The 16,846-nt window shown below is 51.2% G+C and overlaps 2 protein-coding genes across 2 annotated transcripts in view; both read right to left on the reverse strand.

Moving 5' to 3' along the window:
• LOC116839650 (arachidonate 12-lipoxygenase, 12R-type-like) overlaps positions 1–8,454 on the reverse strand; it is a 23,963-nt gene extending 15,509 nt beyond the window's left edge. The window contains exons 1-2 of the mRNA XM_075070648.1: positions 8,308–8,454; positions 6,011–6,041 (exon numbers count right to left, since the gene is read on the reverse strand). Coding sequence (XP_074926749.1) covers positions 6,011–6,041; positions 8,308–8,454 — 178 coding nt within the window. The remainder of the gene's footprint in view (positions 1–6,010; positions 6,042–8,307) is intronic.
• The window catches only part of PER1 (period circadian regulator 1), a 370,577-nt gene that overhangs the window by 170,502 nt on the left and 183,229 nt on the right, over positions 1–16,846 (reverse strand). The gene's annotated exons all lie outside the window — the stretch shown is intronic.

Genomic DNA, 16,846 nt, shown 5'->3' on the forward strand with positions numbered 1-16,846 from the left:
CCCCCCTTCAGATAGCTGAAGGCAGCTATCAAATCCTTCCTCACTCTTCCCTTCTTCAGACTGAATAAGTGCCGTTCCCTCAGCCTCTCCTCATGAGTCATGTGCCTCAGCCCCCTAATCATTTTCATTGCCCTCCACTAGACTCTCTCCAATTTGTCCACATCCTTTCAGGAGTGGGGGGCCCAAAACTGGACGCAATATTCCAGATGTGGTCTCAGCAGTGTCCAATACAGCGGAATAACTACTTCCCTTGATCTGCTGGCAATGCTCCTACTAATGCAACCCAATATGCTGTTAGTCTTGTTGGCAACAAGGGCACACTGTTGACTCATATCCAGCTTCTCATCCACCATAATCCCCAGGTTCTTTTCTGCAGAACTGCTGCTTAGCCAGTTGGTCCCCAGCCTGTAGCAGTGCATCAGATTCTTCCGTCCTAAGTGCAGGACTCTGCACTTGTCCTTGTTGAACCTCAGATTTCTTTTACCCCAATCCTCCGATTTATCTAGGTCACTCTGGACCCTATCCTCACCCCTTCAGTGTATCTACCTGTCCCCCCAGCTTAGTGTCATCTGCAAACTTTGTCAGGGTGCAATCCATTCCATCATCCAGATCATTAATGAAGATACTGAACAAAATCATACCCAAGACCAGCCCTGGGTGCATTCCACTTGATACCAGCTGCCAACTAGAGAACGAGCCGTTGATCACTACCCATTGAGCCCGATGATCTAGCCAGCTTTCTATCCACCTTATAGTCCATTCGTCCAATCCATGCTTTTTTAACTTGCTGGCAGAATACTGTGGGAGACTGTATCAAAAGATTTGCTAAAATCAAGATATATCAAGTCCTCAGCTTTCCCCATATCCACAGAGCCAGTTATCTCATCACAGAAGGCAATCGGTTGGTCAGGCATGACTTGTTCTTGTGGAATCCATGCTGACTGTTCCTGATCTTCCTCTCCTGCAAGTGCTTCAAAATGGATTCCTTGAGGTTTATCCAGGGACTGAGGTGAGGCTGTAGTTCCCCGGTTTCAGCAGTGTATTAGATAAAAGAAATAAAACTGAAGATAGAACACACAGCTAATCCAGGTCAGCAGTGCTTGGACCAAGAACTACTGTAGAACAAAAGGAGGAGTGAGCAGTAAGAAAGTAGTAATAGTCAGAGTGGTAGAAAAATGGACTAACTATTATATTGTAAAAAATAAATCAAATTTCAAACATATTTTCATTTTGTAGGGTTTAAAATGAACTAATTTTTGTTTTAAACATATTTTGAGAAAAAAAGTTAACAATTTTCATTTTTCCCTTCCAAGTACAATAAAATTAATGGTGTTCATGGTTGCATGTGCTCTGTCTCTCTGCCCCTCCCCCACTTTCTCCTCTCCACCCATCCCCCCACCTGCTGTTTGCACCCCTCTGCCCCCTCCCTTTCACTTGCTCCTCTCTGCCCCTCCTCCACACCCTCTCCTTTCTGCCCCTCCCCCACTCTCTCACCTCTCCACCTGTCCCCCACCATCTGCTGCTTGCACCTCTCTGTCCCCTCCCCACCAATCACCTCTCTCGGCCCCTCCCCCACACCTGCTGCTTGCTCCTCTTTGCCCCCCCCACTTCTCTCCACCCCTCCCCCACACCCGGTCCTCTCTGCCCCTCCCCGTGACCCTGCTCCCTCTGCCCTCCCCCCGCAAAGTCCCCACTCCCCGCTCACTCCTCTCCACCCCTCCTCCCCTCACTGACTGCTCTCTGCCCCTCCCCCCCAGAAGTGGGGGGGGCAGAGTGGGGCCCTCAGTGCAAAGTGGGGGGGCAGGAGCCACAGTCTGGGCACCAGGGCCCCTGACCGGTTAATTCAGCCCTGGGGCTGACGTCAGCGAGACAGACCCAAAGCAGAGTCAGCACGAAGGTGCCTCCCTGTCGCCAGCTAAAGTTGGACCGATAAAAGATATCACCTGCCCTCCTACCCTGGGCCAGACACGGCTACCCCAGCTCGGCAAACCACACAGGCTGGCCTTGTATGTGGGGCCAACAAGGTGGCTACCTGTGTCTAGAAGGTAAAAAGACAACAGGATCATCTGGATTGATTTCGCTCGGACTTGCGTTCAGTATTCAAACGATTTTCCGGACTCTTGGACTCAACGGGCAACTTCTGGTTAACCTTCGGCCAAGCTGGAGAAGGGGAAACGAGAGGCGTCGACACACGAGGGTCGAAAGGGCGCGTTTTGGTCCTAGCGCAAGGGCAGATCGGCGCGGTGTGGAAAGGCAGTAGTTCGAGATAGGCATGCCGAAGCGGTGCCCCCGTCCCGGATTGGAACGGCTTGGCCTCGTTGTTCTGAATCAGACTGGGGAAGGGTGGGAGTTTCCTCCCTGACGGGAAGCTGGTGCTTTTAGCACCAGAGGTCCTGGGTTCGAGACCGGCCGGCGTTGTTACCAGATTTGCTGGTCACTTTGGGGTACACTCATTGTGTGTGTGCGGGGGGTTTTGTGTAATTCTATTAATGTGCTGCTTGTGTCACATGTGTTTTCATAAGGATTTCTACTTCTCCCTTCTGCATGTCCCCTCCCAATGGAGCTACCCTGCAGGCCCTAGGTTCCCCAGGGCTGGGTTACTCCAGCCCCAGAACCAGATGAACACACACACACACACACACTAACAGAGAGGACCGGGTCAATCAGCACTCTCAAGCTGACCCCCTATATGTCCCTGGACTCAGCAGACTGGGTCAAGCAGCCCTTCCAAGCTGCCACCTTCGTTCAACACGTCCCTATCCCCACTTTCACGTCACAGTTGTACTGGTAGTAACCCACCCACTGAGCAAACCCCGGAGTATTTGGAGCGCTATGGGGATCTTTAGCTCAGGTAAGAGGAGCGTTGCTGCAGAGTAAGCCATAAAAGTGATTTATTGAATAATAGTGATAGCCACACAAAAAGATCCTAAACCAACATCACTGTTGTGTTATTAAAGGTTGCAAAAGTAAAACTGTACCTGATCAAACAAGTTATACCTGGGGTAGAAAAGAAAAGAGAGAGAGTTGGGATCTCACCCACTCCATGAAGCTTGGACTGGTCGGGGCTCCCAGGTGATGGTTTTTCGGCTTCCTCTGCAGTGTGGGACACGGGTCACTTGCTGGAGGATTCTCTGCAGCTTGAGGTCTTCAAACCACAATTTGGGGACTTCAATAACTCAGACATAGGTTAAGGGTTTGTTATAGAAGTGGATGGGTGAGATTGTATGGCCTGCATTGTGCAGGAGGTCAGACTAGATGATCATAATGGTCTCTTCTGACCTTAAAGTCTATGAGTCTACGATGGTGGTAGCTCAGGGTCCTGAGTGCTGGAGACAGGCAGAGCCCCCAGCACGATCAGCCAGGAGAAGATGAAATCCCAGTGGAACTGATGCAGAGTTTGGATCCAGGCATCCGAACACTTACTGGAGCATTGGTAGGTTTTTTTGTAGGGAAACAACAATGGTTCAAGGGAGAACACGAGGTTTGTTTATGGGTAAACTCAAGGGTTTTCTTTAGGCTAGACAATAGGAGCTGATCACTCTTGGCTATGGGCCACGTTCCTTCCAGGGAGGTCACGATGCAATTAGGCTGCTTCAGTAGTTTGGATATCAATCAAGGATTCATTACTAGAATTGGTCTGATAACTGCTGAGCTGGGTGTGGGCAGGCGTAGGTCCATTAACATCTGGAGCAGAGCTCCCCCATGATGCATTGCGTCCCTGCTGTTCTGGACCCAGAGTTCAGTGCGGTTCTTGCCTTGGAATCTCTCTTCTCCATTCTGTAGGCTAATGGAGATGCCTCCTTGTCCCATCTTCGATGCAAATGAGTCTGGGGGAGTTGCATTAATCCCATCACCCTTGTCAGGAGGGGTCTAGGTGTGTCTCCCACCGCTCTTCACTGCTCTATGCAAGTCTTTCCTCTGATCGGTTTTGGTTCAAGCAGAGGCTGGGCAGGGGCAGGGGTGTCCTTCATGAGTCAGACAGGCTGGATATTGCGCCCTGGTTCCCCAAGAACACAGAGCTGACTGGTATCAGCGTCCATGCCAGGGGCTGGAAGACGCGAGTCTCGTCCTGTGTGATGGGTGCCGTGTCAGCAGTGCTGCGGGCACTTCACAGCCGTGCTTCATCATGGGCAGGCTGGGAAGGGAAAGTCTCCTGACCTGGTTTCCCCAGGGGAGTGGCAGGCAGCTGAACCTGTTCTTCAGTCAGTGCAGCCTCCATGCCCCTGGGTCTTCAGCTACCATACAATCCAGTTCAGCACAGGGGCGAGAGAGAAGGCACAGCTGGATCTGTGTTTGACTGAGGCCAGAGAAGGTGAAGGCCAGACCCCAGCTGCTGTCAATGGGCATCTCTCCATTGGAGTCAATGAGGCCAGATCCGCAGCTGGTGCAAATCAGCATAGCTCAGTTGATTCCCATGTCCATTTTTAAACAGGCTGCTTTTCCAATGGTCCTCACTGCTGGAGCTGTTCCCACTCCCCTTTGCTGTGGGGGAATTAATGATCTCTGGGACAGTACTAGGGATTACCATGCAGGAATCCTCCCACCCCATTTGGGTGGATCATTCCATCCAGGCCCACTATAGTGCTGAGCTGCCCATTCCAGCCTCCAGCCATGGAGGGAATCTCCCTCCGGGAGCAATTGCAGGATGTGATCAATGCACGAAACACCTCCGTGGGAAACGGGCAACTTTGGGTCTGTCTTAAGGAGAACAAGGCTGAGTAGAGGGAGAATACAGGTGACTGGGAGCTAGAACTCCTGGGTTCTGTTCCCAGCTCTGGGAGAGGAGTGGCGTCCAGAGGGAGCTGGAGCCAGGACTCCTGGGTTCTGTCCAACAAACTCACTGTGTCACAGTAGGCAAATTTCCTGCCTCTTACAGTGACTCAGTTTCCATGTCTTTGAAGCAGGCTCTGTAATTTGTATGCGCATCACGCCAGGTGTGTGACTTGCAATTAATACTCCATTTTCCTCCCCACCTTAATTTTTCTCGTTTATTTGCTCAGTGAGTTTGTCAGTTCAGGGAGCGACTCGCACTCTGTGCTGGTGTAGGGGAGGTGGGGGGGTCTGGGCAGCACCCGGCATGGCGGGGCACCAATCTTGGTCAGAGGGGTCTGGGCAGCACCTGGTACAACAGGGCCCTGATCTTGGGCAGGGGGGTCTGAGCAGTGCGTGGCCCACTGTGGTCCTGTTATAATAAATATAAAGACCAGGTAGGCGGTGTCTCTTATCCTGCTGGAGACGGGCTGTTTTTTAGAAGTCAGCCTATGAATCCACAAAGAAATATTGGAACGCCTGCAGTGGATCAGACCCATGGGCCCATCTGCCCTGGCCTCCTGCTGCTCCTTGCTGCCTTGGGTCAGCCCCACGGGCCTATCTAACCCAGTGTCCTGTCTCCCACAATGTCCACTCCCAGCTGCTTGAAAGCAAGAAACCCCATCAAGGAGCAAGTTGCGATAACCTGCCCATAAATGCCATTTGTCCCTCATCCCCAGGCGCTCAGGGTCTGGAGGGAGAGCAGGGATCTGAGGGTGAACAACCTCTGCCCATCTTTATTGCGGCAAGTGGAAAGCCCGATGCCATTATGGTTGTTCATAGAAATATTTAATCCTCTTGCAAAGCCACCTCCACTCAGTAGCCCTGAATCCTGGATGGGGGGAACATAAAGTCCTTTCATCCGATGAAGTTTTACTGCTTTCGTTGACTGTCACGGGTTTTTTTTGCCATTAACTGGTTATTGCATTGAGGCAGCAGCGGTCCTGGTCATGGACCGGCAGCCCATTACGCTAGGGGCTGTACCTTTTGAGAGAACGGTACAGAATTAATGCCCGGTCGAGGGCAGCGGGGGATACTCCGTCACTGGCCCCTCTGTGGTCACATTTCTGCAACTTACAGCGTGGGACCAAATCACCCCTCATCCTTCTATTTGTGAAGCTACACGGGCCGAGCTCCTGGCATCTGTCTCGCTAAGGCAGGTTTTCCAGGCCCTTCATTGTTCTTGTAGCTCTTCTCTGACCGCTCTCCAATTTATCCACATTCCTCTTGAACTGGGGGGAGGACCCCGGAACTGGACTCAGGACCCCAGCAGCGGCCACCCCAGGGCCAAATCCGAATCTCTCTTGTTTGAGATTCCCCAGGATCACCCGAACCGCTTCTTTGCTAGAGTGTCAGATTTCTTGGCGAGACCAGAACAGAAGTTTCCCGCCAACAATTTTCTCCGCTTGGTCTGTTCTTAACCTCTGCGACAGCATTCGGTCTGGATCCGAAGCCGCCAAGAGGCCGACCATCTGCTTCTTCCCTTGGGAGTTTGGTGCAGTGGTTAATTCTTCCAGACAGTTAACTTCCGCCTTGTTTCTAAATTGTGTTTTGCTGGCTTTAACTTCCAGCTGTTGGGGCCTGTTGTGTCTTTCTCTGCTAAGACCCTGGGAATTTTCTCCCCATGTATGTCCTTATACCCTGGAATCAAGTCACCGCTGTGTTTCCCATTTGAGAAGTGAAAGAAATCATAGAATCACAGAATATCAGGGTTGGAAGGGATCTCAAGAGGTATCTAGTCCAACCCCCTGCTCAAAGCAGGACCAATTCCCAACTAAATTGGGATCTTTCAGTCTATCACTTTTTCCCCAGCACTTGGACCGTTTCAGTGGCTTTTCTCCGCCCCCTTCTCCAATCCATTTGATTTGATTTGATTCCTGGTTTCGTTAGCTGTAGTCACATTTTCAAGCTAGTCTCTGCCACTACGAAGGCTAGGCACTGCTCCCCCGCCCCCAAAAAAGCTGAGATTCTGACATGACTCCAGGCGCTTTATATTTTCCGTGTGCTGTTTTTTCCTTTTTGAGCCATCTGCAATACTCATCTGCCACTCATCACCACCTCACACTCTGTAATTTGCTTAGCCTCACCACACCTTCTAAGGCAGGGCTATGCTATTATCACCTTTGTGCTTATGGGGAAACTGAGGCAGAGACAGTCTAAGTAATGTGTTTAAGGTCACGCAGGAAGTTTGTGGCAGGACAGGGCACTGAACCCTCATCAACCACAGTCCAGCTGATGCCTCTAACCCGGTGGTCCCCAACCTTTTTCATCTGGCAGGCGCCAGACGACGAGCCACAGAGGACCGTGGAGGCGGACGAGCATCCGCTGAAATTCCGCTGACAAGCGGCAACGTCACTAGGCATTGCTGCCGAAATATCACTGAAAATTAGCAGCATTTCGGCAGTGATGCCTCTGCATGACGCAGCTTGTCAGCGACATTTCGGCAGATGCTTGTCCGCTGGCCAGTATGCGGGCGTACTTAGACACCCTGGCACCAACAGGCACCACGTTGCGGACCCCTGTTCTAACCGCTGGACCACAGGTACTCAATAAGCCGATCACAGGCCAAATCTGGACCACCAGATGCTTTTGAACAGACCTCAAAACCTTTTATTTACCTCTTATCATTATTGGGGATTTAATTATTAATTTCTCTGGAGGCTGGACTTTAACTAGACATTGGCCAAGAAAGTTGGACCTTGACAAAAAATGGACTACACCCGCTTGGACCATTCTGCCTAGTACCACTGTGTAAAAACTTGATTTCTCAGTTTGGGGAATTCTGACAAACAAAAAGAAACCAGTGCCATTTCTGAGTGAAAGCAAAACAATGAAATATTTGGGGAATCAGACAGGCAGGGGGAATATAATGGCGGGACGAAGGGCCCGAAGCGAAAAGTATTGTTTCGATTTGGGGCATTGGAAAGAAGTTTTTTTTCTTCCCCCCAACTTTCTTAAAAATAAAATTCAAGGAACAATCATTTTGAACTGAAAACAAACGAAAAGACCTGCGGGGGGAGGGTATTTTTTCAGGGTGCCCCTCCTAACCAAAACAATTTGGTAAAACTGACATAAATTTGCAAAAAAAAAGGAGGTTTCAGGGACATGGAATCTTCACTTTTCATTTAAAAAACCATCAAAAAGCTGTTTCTGTCAAAAAATTTCACCTAGCAAAAGCAGCAAAAGTTGGAAGCTTTTCTCCACAGTACCGAGGGCTAAAAGTTTATATTGTGAAACTAAAGCTGTGATTCTTCCTAGCATGATCCTTCGATTCCAGGAGCTGGAGCTTTAAGGAAAACATAAAGTATCTCCAGATCCTTTTGCCTGCTCCACATTCATGGTTTTAGGCTTGTCTATGCAACTATGAGGGTTAGAGACTGAATGGCTTTCTTAAACAAAAAAGGGAGCATCTCCCATCATGATCCCATGACTCCAGAAGCTGGGGATTGATGATCAAAATTGATAGGGTGGATCTGGGCCCGTTCTACTAGTACTCACCGCCCCGGGGTTGAAGTCCTTCCCGCAGTTGTCGAGGGGCTTCTTGTCGCTCTCCTCGTGTGTCCCCACCAGGGTGATGGAGATGGAGCTGAAGGTCCCAGCTAACAGGAAGTTCCCGGTGGCGACACGGACTTTGTAGACACCCATCGTAGTTGGTAAGGCAGGGAGGAGCGTATCAAGTGGGATTCCTTGTCCTGCTGTCCGTCCGTCCTGGAGATCCGGCGTTATCTTCTGCTTCTTGACAGGCTGTAGTTTTTATATTCGCTGCTCATCCTCGATGATGCAGCTGTGGGTTCTTTGATGACTCCATCCAACCCCAGCCCTCGGGGAGGAGAAGGGCAAGCCAAATGGAGGCTGGCTCAGCTAATTGGCATCTCCAACAAGCAACCTGCCTGCTGAGCTCCCCTTCTGCCAGACAGGATACCACGGCAAGGGTTGCCTTCCCAGAACCTCCAACCGGTACGGGTCGGTTTCAGCCTTTCCCGACTGTAGCAGGGCTCCTGAAAAACAGTCTGGGCTGATTAGGGGAGCAGCCCCATCTGGGGCCACGCCCCAACCAGACCTCAGCTATAAAAGGGCTGTGAGCCGGGGGCAGAGTCAGTCTCTCTCTTGCTCTGGAGGGAGAAGGACCAGGCTGTCTGGGAGCTCAGGGTACAGGGAACGGAGCAGGGCTGGGGAAAAGCCAGAGGAGCTGGGATGCTCCAGCCTGAAACTCCCCAGGTTGCGGGCCTGGTTAAAGGCCAGAGCAGGTAGTGGGGTTGCAGAGGCAGCCGGTCCGACCCCCGCTTGCCAATGATGAGTGGCCATGACAGACTGCAGTCTGCCCCGGTGAGAGGGGGCTAGAGGACGACTGGCAGTAGCCACTGAGGCAAGGTGGGGATAGAGGGGTGGGGGTTCCCTGGGGAGGGCAGACCCAGAGTGTGGGGTACTGCTGGGGCAGAGCCCTGAGGTGAAGGGCACCGGGGTCTGGGTGGGACACGGGGCCAGCGGCAGGCGAGACACCGGCCTGCAGAGGGCGCTCCGGGCTGAAGCTGAGCTAATTCCCAAGATCACCAGCAGGAGGCGCCGCGCAGTGAGTCATCGTTTCGCTACACAGACCAATTTCTGCCACCCCAGACACAGGCGCCGACTTTCTCCTTTCCAGGTGGGTGCTCAACCCCTCTCTGTCCCAAGGCCCCCCCTCCCCTGCACCCTTTCCCCAAGGACCCACCCCTGCCTTCACATTGCCCCTTCTCCTGAGTTCCTGCCCTTGAGCTTCCCTTTCCCGCCGAGACCCTGCTCCTGCACCACTCCTCCCCCCTGAGACCCTACACCTACACCACCCATTCACCCGGGACCCCACCCTCACATTGCCCCAAGACCCCCACCTTCACTGACCATTCACCCTGAGACCCTGCCCCTATACCACCCATTCACCCGGGACCCTGCCCTCACATTGCCCCAAGGCCCTACCCCTGCGCTGCCTGTTCCCTCTAAGCCCTGCCCCCGTATCGCCCCTTCTCCCAACCTCCATCTGTGCATCGTCCCTTCCCCCGAGTCCCTGCCCTTGCACCACCCCTACCCCCAGTCCCCGCCCCTTTCCCTGAGACTTCACCCCTGCACTGCCCCTTCCCCCAGTCCCAGCCCCTGCATCGCCCCGCCCTTCCCTTCTTGTCCTGCCCCTTACCACCCATTCCTGAATCCCCATCCCTACATCACCCCTCACCCGAGACCTGCCCATACGCTTTCCCTTTGCCCCGAGACCCTGCCCTCACACTACCTCTTCTCCCAAGTCCCCAATGCCACACTGCACATTCCCCGTTCCCTGCCTCGCACCGCCCCTTCCCCCCGAGACCTCGCCTCTGCACCACCCATTCACCTGAGACCCCGCCTCACATTCCCCCTAGGACCCACCCCTGCACTGCCTCTTCCCCTGAGGCCCCCTGCACTGCCCCTTGCCCGAGGTCCCGTCCCTGCAACCACAGTGACCCAGGAGCAGGCCAGACCTGGAGGGGGGGAGGCAGAAACTTGCTTTGCTCTGCCACAGATTTCCTGGGGTGTCCTTGGGCACATCACTCAGCCTCTCTGTGGCCTCAGTTCTCCCATCTGGGAAATGGTTTGTGGCGCTTCCTCACCCTTGCACGAGCCTGGGGGGAGGAATTACCTGTGATTAGGAAGATGCTCGGATCTGGAGTAATGGGGAGGGACTCAGGGGGGAGCATATCTCCTGACCCTGGCTGGGCCTCTCCAGCCCCTTGTAGCAGGGGGCTGTGCAGGGCTCTCTTGCAACCATGAGTGGGTGTTTGGTGGGTGCTTTCATCCTTTGTCAGAGACCCCCGAAGAATCTCACTAGTTCTTCCGCTCGCCAGAGGGGCTCCTACTTCTTGACTTGGGGCGGTAGATTCCATGATGTCAGAGCCGTGGGGAGGAGTTGAATCACGAATCTGGAGTGCAGGGTAACCCCTCCCCCAGTCAGATTCCACTAGGGGCTGGGCTGGGACCTCTAGGAGAGACACAGGAAAAAACAGCCGCCACTATTGCCCAGGAGTACTAGGTCCACAATCCCCCACTCCTCAGGACCTGCCCCCACTCTACCCTTTCCCCCAATCCACCACCCCCTCTCTGCCTCTTCCCACCCCACCCCTCCTCTTCTTCCCTCTCCTCCACCTCTTCCTGCTCCTACAGGGCTGATCACGGTGGGTGGGAGAGGAGCTGATCGGTGGGGCCCACCGGCGGAGGGAGGCTCTGGTGGGAGGGGAGAGCTGGATTTAGGTGAAGACGCTTGCAGAGTGAAGTGGGCACAGGCAGCGTCCGACGCCCTGACCGTGGCATGTAGCCCAGACCTGATACCCTGGACAAACCCAAGGGCATTAAACTTATTATTACTGAGTTAACAAAACTCTGCTAAATGAGGGTTAACCCCTTGTGTGTGTGGGGGGGTGGTATTAAAAAGGCCACTGGACACAGGTTGCGGTGGCAGAGGATGGGGCTTCTTTAGTTAGGTGGGATGGGGTGGGAACAGGAGAGTGGGGCTGGGGGTTTGGAGGAAGGGGTGGAGGGGTCTGGGGCTGAGTGGGGGTGGGAAGAGATGAGAAAAGGCAGGATGGGGGCAGAACCACCTCCATGTTCAGAGGCACCTGGTGCCAGAGGTCATAGCTTTGACTGGACCAACTTCTGCTGGTGAGAGAGAGAGAAAGAGACAATCACAGAAGACCAGGGCTGGAAGGGACCTCAGGAGATATCTAGTCCAACCCCCTGCTCAAAGCAAGACCAATCTCCAGACAGATTTTTACCCCAGTTCCCTAAATGGCCCCTCGAGGACTGAACTTATATAACCCTGGGTTTAGCAGGCCAATGCTCACTGAGCTAACCCTCCTGCTTTGGGGACATGGCTTCGGGGGTGCAAACTCGGAAGCTCATCCCTTCCACCAGCAGGAGTTTCTCCAATAAAAGAGAATCCCTCGCCCCCTTGGTCTTTCTAGCATCCTGGGACCGACAAGGCTACAGCTCCTCCTCCACAATCAGCCTTCCTAGAACCACCCCGAATTGAACCCAGGCAGGACCAGTCATGCCCGGTTGCACCTCCTTCATCCTTGGTTGAGTTTCCACTGTGAAAAACCAGTCCCCTGACCTCCACCTCTCTCTCTCTTTGTCATAGCTGGATGGCTTCTTGCAGAGGTTGAGCCCTTCCCTGCCATCAGTGGCTAAGTTACAAAATATCCAGGCAGTGAGAGGGAAGTCCCCCTCATATCTTTTAGGGAAGATGTGTGGGGGGGGATCTTTGCAATAATCAAACACCCTTGTCCCACCACCTGGTCAATTGTGCAACACAGTGGGAAACTAAGGCATGCACACACTAGTCATACAGAAACATTTTAAAAAAATCCCCCACTTTGTCACCCTAGTTCCAGCTGGATTCTCCTGAGACCAACAGACTTCTGGGTAAAAGCTTGAGTCTTAAACTCACTTAGTGCCTTGCTCCTCAAACGAACAGGACCCCGAGGTTCTACAGAAGGACCCCACGAGTGGGGAACCGGTAGGCCCCATACAACAAAGTGCTTGTTCTGAGCTGAAGGTCTGATGAGTTCGTAACCGCGAAGACACCCTTAGGGTGGAGTGATCCCTCGTGCGGCTTGTTAGTAGACGTGTACGTGCCTGTGCTGTTTGTAATAGGTTTCCTCTGTCACACTTTCACCTAAAGAAGAAAGCTGGCTCGTCTCAAAAGAGCCAGGTGGTAACATAAGTGCGGCAAGTTCCCCATTGTCAGTCTCCACAGAGAAAGCAAGTAGGGCTGTCTGGCCAATTGTCTTTGCTGGGAAATGCGCTGTAGAGGCAGAGGGCTGTGCCGTGTGGAGATATCCTGGTGAGAAGGGTGTCAGAGGTGGGTCTCCACCCAAGAGAGGCAACGGGGGGGCACCAAAAGCCGAGACTGGGCGCCCTTGCTGGATCATCCAGAGGAAGGCCTGGTGCAGTTGCCCTGAATTACAGGGGGAGGGATAGCTCAGTGGTTTGAGCATTGGCCTGCTAAACCCAGGGTTGTGAGTTCAATCTTTGAGGGGTCCATTTAGGCAACCGGGGTAAAAATCTGTTTGGGGATTAGTCCTGCTTTGAGCAGGGGGTTGGACTAGATGACCTCCTGAGGTCCCTTCCAACCTTGATATTCTATGAGACATGGTGGCCGCGGTGGGATCTGCAACAATGTCAATGGCAGCAGTGCAAGGAAAAGCTGAGAGACAGTCATTTCAACAGTCTTTTCAGAGAAAGGTAAGAGCCAAAAATAGAGGCCAGGGCAGCTGGGAGGGAATGAATTACCAGCAGCTGGAGAAAAATCAGCTGGTTGAGCTCTGCAGAGAAAGAGAAATGAGCCCCGAAGACAGAATGCAATCACATGTGGTTGGTTTGCTGTGTGCTAATTAACAGCCAAGAACTTCCAGCTTATTTTCTCCCCAGACCAAGCCCACCACAGAGCCTGACTGCCAGCGTCTGGGAGCAAGAGAAAGCAAAACAGAGCCAGCATGAGAGAGGAGGAGAGGTCCCTCCAGTAATAACACACATCCTACATCTCCCATTCTTCGGTCTCAGAATCCTGCCCAACAAACATCTCCTGCAAACATGGGTCTCAATGCCGGGCCTAACGCAGGGGAAGAGTATTTCACTGGAGGGCTGGTTACGCCGTGTTCAATCTTCATCGGCATCAGAGGTGGTTAGCATGTAACCCAGTGGAGTTTGCTTTTTGCCATTGGCACAGAGTCTGTACAAAATTGCCATACAAGTCTCAGCAAATTCAACGCCCAGTCGACCTGTGGAACTGCCACAGGATATTGTGAAGGCCAAGACTACGAGTGAAACAGCGTTTGGCCTCATTCTTGGGAATTGACTTTCTTTGGATTGGTTTGTATATCAAATAGAAACACATAATGAAGCGAGACTTCTAGAAATACACACACAAGATGGAAATAGCATCTAAATAAACAAATTCAATGGTCATTATTTGTAAAATCTGGGTGGGGGGAGCAAGGGGAACAAAACACAAACAAACAAAACCCACCCCTGCCCCCAAAGCACGCAGAGCATCAATTATTAAAGTGTCTATATAGATAAAGAAGTGAGATCATGGCCTATGTGTATCAGGGACTAATATATACTAAACTCCAAAGGTATGCAAGAGTTTCAGCATTGTATTTTTCCAAGCGTGCCTATTAGAGTCATTTTTTCCCCCATGAACTCAGGCGTACAGAGTTCATGAAGCTGGTCTGTGTATGAGGGTAGAATTGCAGATTTCCATTTTCTCAAGCTTACTCTTCGCCACTAAGACATTTCTTAATGGGAACTGGTCATAACAAGCCATCTGGCAACCCTCCAATACACAAGAGTGGAGAAGGAAAGATGACATCATGGAATCATGGAATATCAGGGCTGGAAGAGACCTCAGAAGGTCATCTAGTCCATCCCCCTGCTCAAAGCAGGACCAACACCAACTAAATCATCCCAGCCAGGGCTTTGTCAAGCCTGACCTTAAAAACATCTAAGGATGGAGATTCCACCACCACCTCCCTAGCTAACCCATTCCATCCCTTATGAGTTATCAAGAGCGCACTGAATATGGCATTCCAGGCACGCACGCATTTTTGGACAGTTACAGAAGAGATGTGAAACGCTGGCGTGTGGTTGTTTGCATCTGCAACTACTTTCATTGATGTGTTGCCAATCTGGCCTTAAACAACGTTCTGGAGTCCAGTTGTGCCTGTTTGATATCTCATTCTGGAAGAAACTCAAGGTTAAAGACAGCCCTGACACAACCTGTGTCTCAGACACTGCTGGTGTCAATTCTAATTGTGGGTTCTCTGGTACAGGTACCGCTTGCTAGGGTGATTCTTCCAATGTAGATGTCTGTTGTGTATCTGTGGTTGGCTTTGTACAGTCAGGTCTTAGGTGCCTTCTATTACATCTGTACTTTTCGCTGGTAGGTGTTGCAATGTGATATACCCATGTCTCCAGACCTGCCACCCTGGCCAGTTCTGTTGTGTCCATGGAGGCTGGCTCTCGGTATTGGGATGATGGTTGGTCACCGTCTTTCCCATCATTGCTTTAATATGGCATGGGCCCTCCAAGGTATTTGGGTTGTAGCAGTGAGTGTGAAGATGGAAGAGTGGTTTTCAACCTCGTCCCTGTCAGCCACTGGGCTGGACAGTATTCCATATCTCTTGAAGACAAACTCTGCATAAGCCTGAAAGCTTGTCTCTTCCACCAACAAAAGTTGGTGCAATAAAAGATATTATAGATTCTAGGACTGGAAGGGATCATCGAGAGGTCATCGAGCCCAGTCTCCTACCCTCATAGCAGGATCAAATACTGTCTAGACCATCCCTGATAGACATTTATCTAACCTACTCTTAAATATCTCCAGAGATGGAGATTCCACAACCTCCCTAGGCAATTTATTCCAGTGTTTAACTACCCTGACAGTTAGTAACTTTTTCCTAATGTCCAACCTAAATCTCCCTTGCTGCAGTTTAAGCCCATTGCTTCTTGTTCTATTCTTAGAGGCTAAGGTGAACAAGTTTTCTCTCTCCTCCTTATGACACCCTTTTAGATACCTGAAAACTGCTATCACGTCCCCTCTCAGTCTTCTTTTTTCCAAACTAAATAAACCCAATTCTTTCAGCCTTCCTTCATAGGTCATGTTCTCTAGACCTTTAATCATTCTTCTGTGGACCCTCTCCAGTTTCTCCACATCTTTCTTGAAATGTGGTGCCCAGAACTGGACACACTATTCCAGTTGAGGCCTAACCAGCGCAGAGTAGAGTGGAAGAATGACTTCTCGGGTCTTGCTCACAACACAGCACATTATCTCAGCCACCTTGTCTTTCTCATATCTTGAGACCCACATGGCTATAACAACGCTGCAAACAACGATGGTGTGTGTCTCAGTTTCTCTCTCCTTGGTGCAGCCGTTTGGCGACACATTGATTTGATAGTCTGCCTGGATCTCTCCATGAGATTGTGGCTATCCAGAGCTGCTGCAGTGAACGACTTTCACTCCTCAAGATCTTGAGAAGTTACCCATTTCCCTTCTTGCAAGTGGAACATGATCAACTCGAATCAGGGACGCCAGGTCTCTCAGTTTAGCAATAGCAGAATGGACTGACTTCCAGAAATTTGGAAAAGAAGCCATAAGATCCTAAGTCACAAAACTGGGTGACTGGGCAACAAGATGGCAAATGAAATTCAATGCTGATAAATGCAAAGTAATGCACATTGGAAAATGTAATCCCAACTATACAAACACAATGACGGGGTCTAAATTAGCTGTTGCCACTCATGAAAGGGATCTTGGAGTCATTGCGGATAGTTCTCTGAAGACCTTCACTCAATGTGCCGCGGCACTCAAAAAAGTGAATAGGATGCCGGGACTCATTAAGAAAGGGATAGATAATAAGACAGAAAATATCCTATTCCCTCTGTATAAATCCATGGTACACCCACGTCTGGAATACTGCGAGCAGATGTGGTTGCCCCATCTCAAAAAAGAGATATCGGAATTGGAAAAGGTTTAGAAAAGGGCAACAAAAATCTTGAGGAGCATGGAACGGCTTCCGTGTGAGGAAAGATTAATAAGACTGGGACTTTTCAGCTTAGAAAAGAGATGACTAAGGGGGGATATGCTAGAGGTCTATAAAATCATGACTGGTGTGGAGAAAGTAAATAAGGAAGTGTTACTTACTCCTCGTAACACAAGAACTAGGGGTCACCAAATGAAATCAATAGGCAGCAGATTTAAAACAAACAAAAGGCACATTCTTCATACAATGCACAGTCAACCTGTGGAACTCCTCGCCAGGAGATGTTGTGAAGGCCAAGACTATAACAGGATTCAAAAAAGAACTAGATAAGTTCATGGAGGATAGGTCCATGAGTGGCTATTAGCCAGGCTGGTCAGGGATGGTGTCCCCAGCCTCTGTTTGCCAGAAGCTGGGAATGGGCGACAGGGGATGGATCACTTGATGATTCCCTGTTCTGTTCATTCCCTCTGGGTCACCTGGCATTGGCCACTGTCGGA

The sequence above is a fragment of the Chelonoidis abingdonii genome, chromosome 11, assembly GCF_003597395.2.
Source record: "Chelonoidis abingdonii isolate Lonesome George chromosome 11, CheloAbing_2.0, whole genome shotgun sequence".
NCBI classification, from domain to species: Eukaryota; Metazoa; Chordata; order Testudines; family Testudinidae; genus Chelonoidis; species Chelonoidis abingdonii.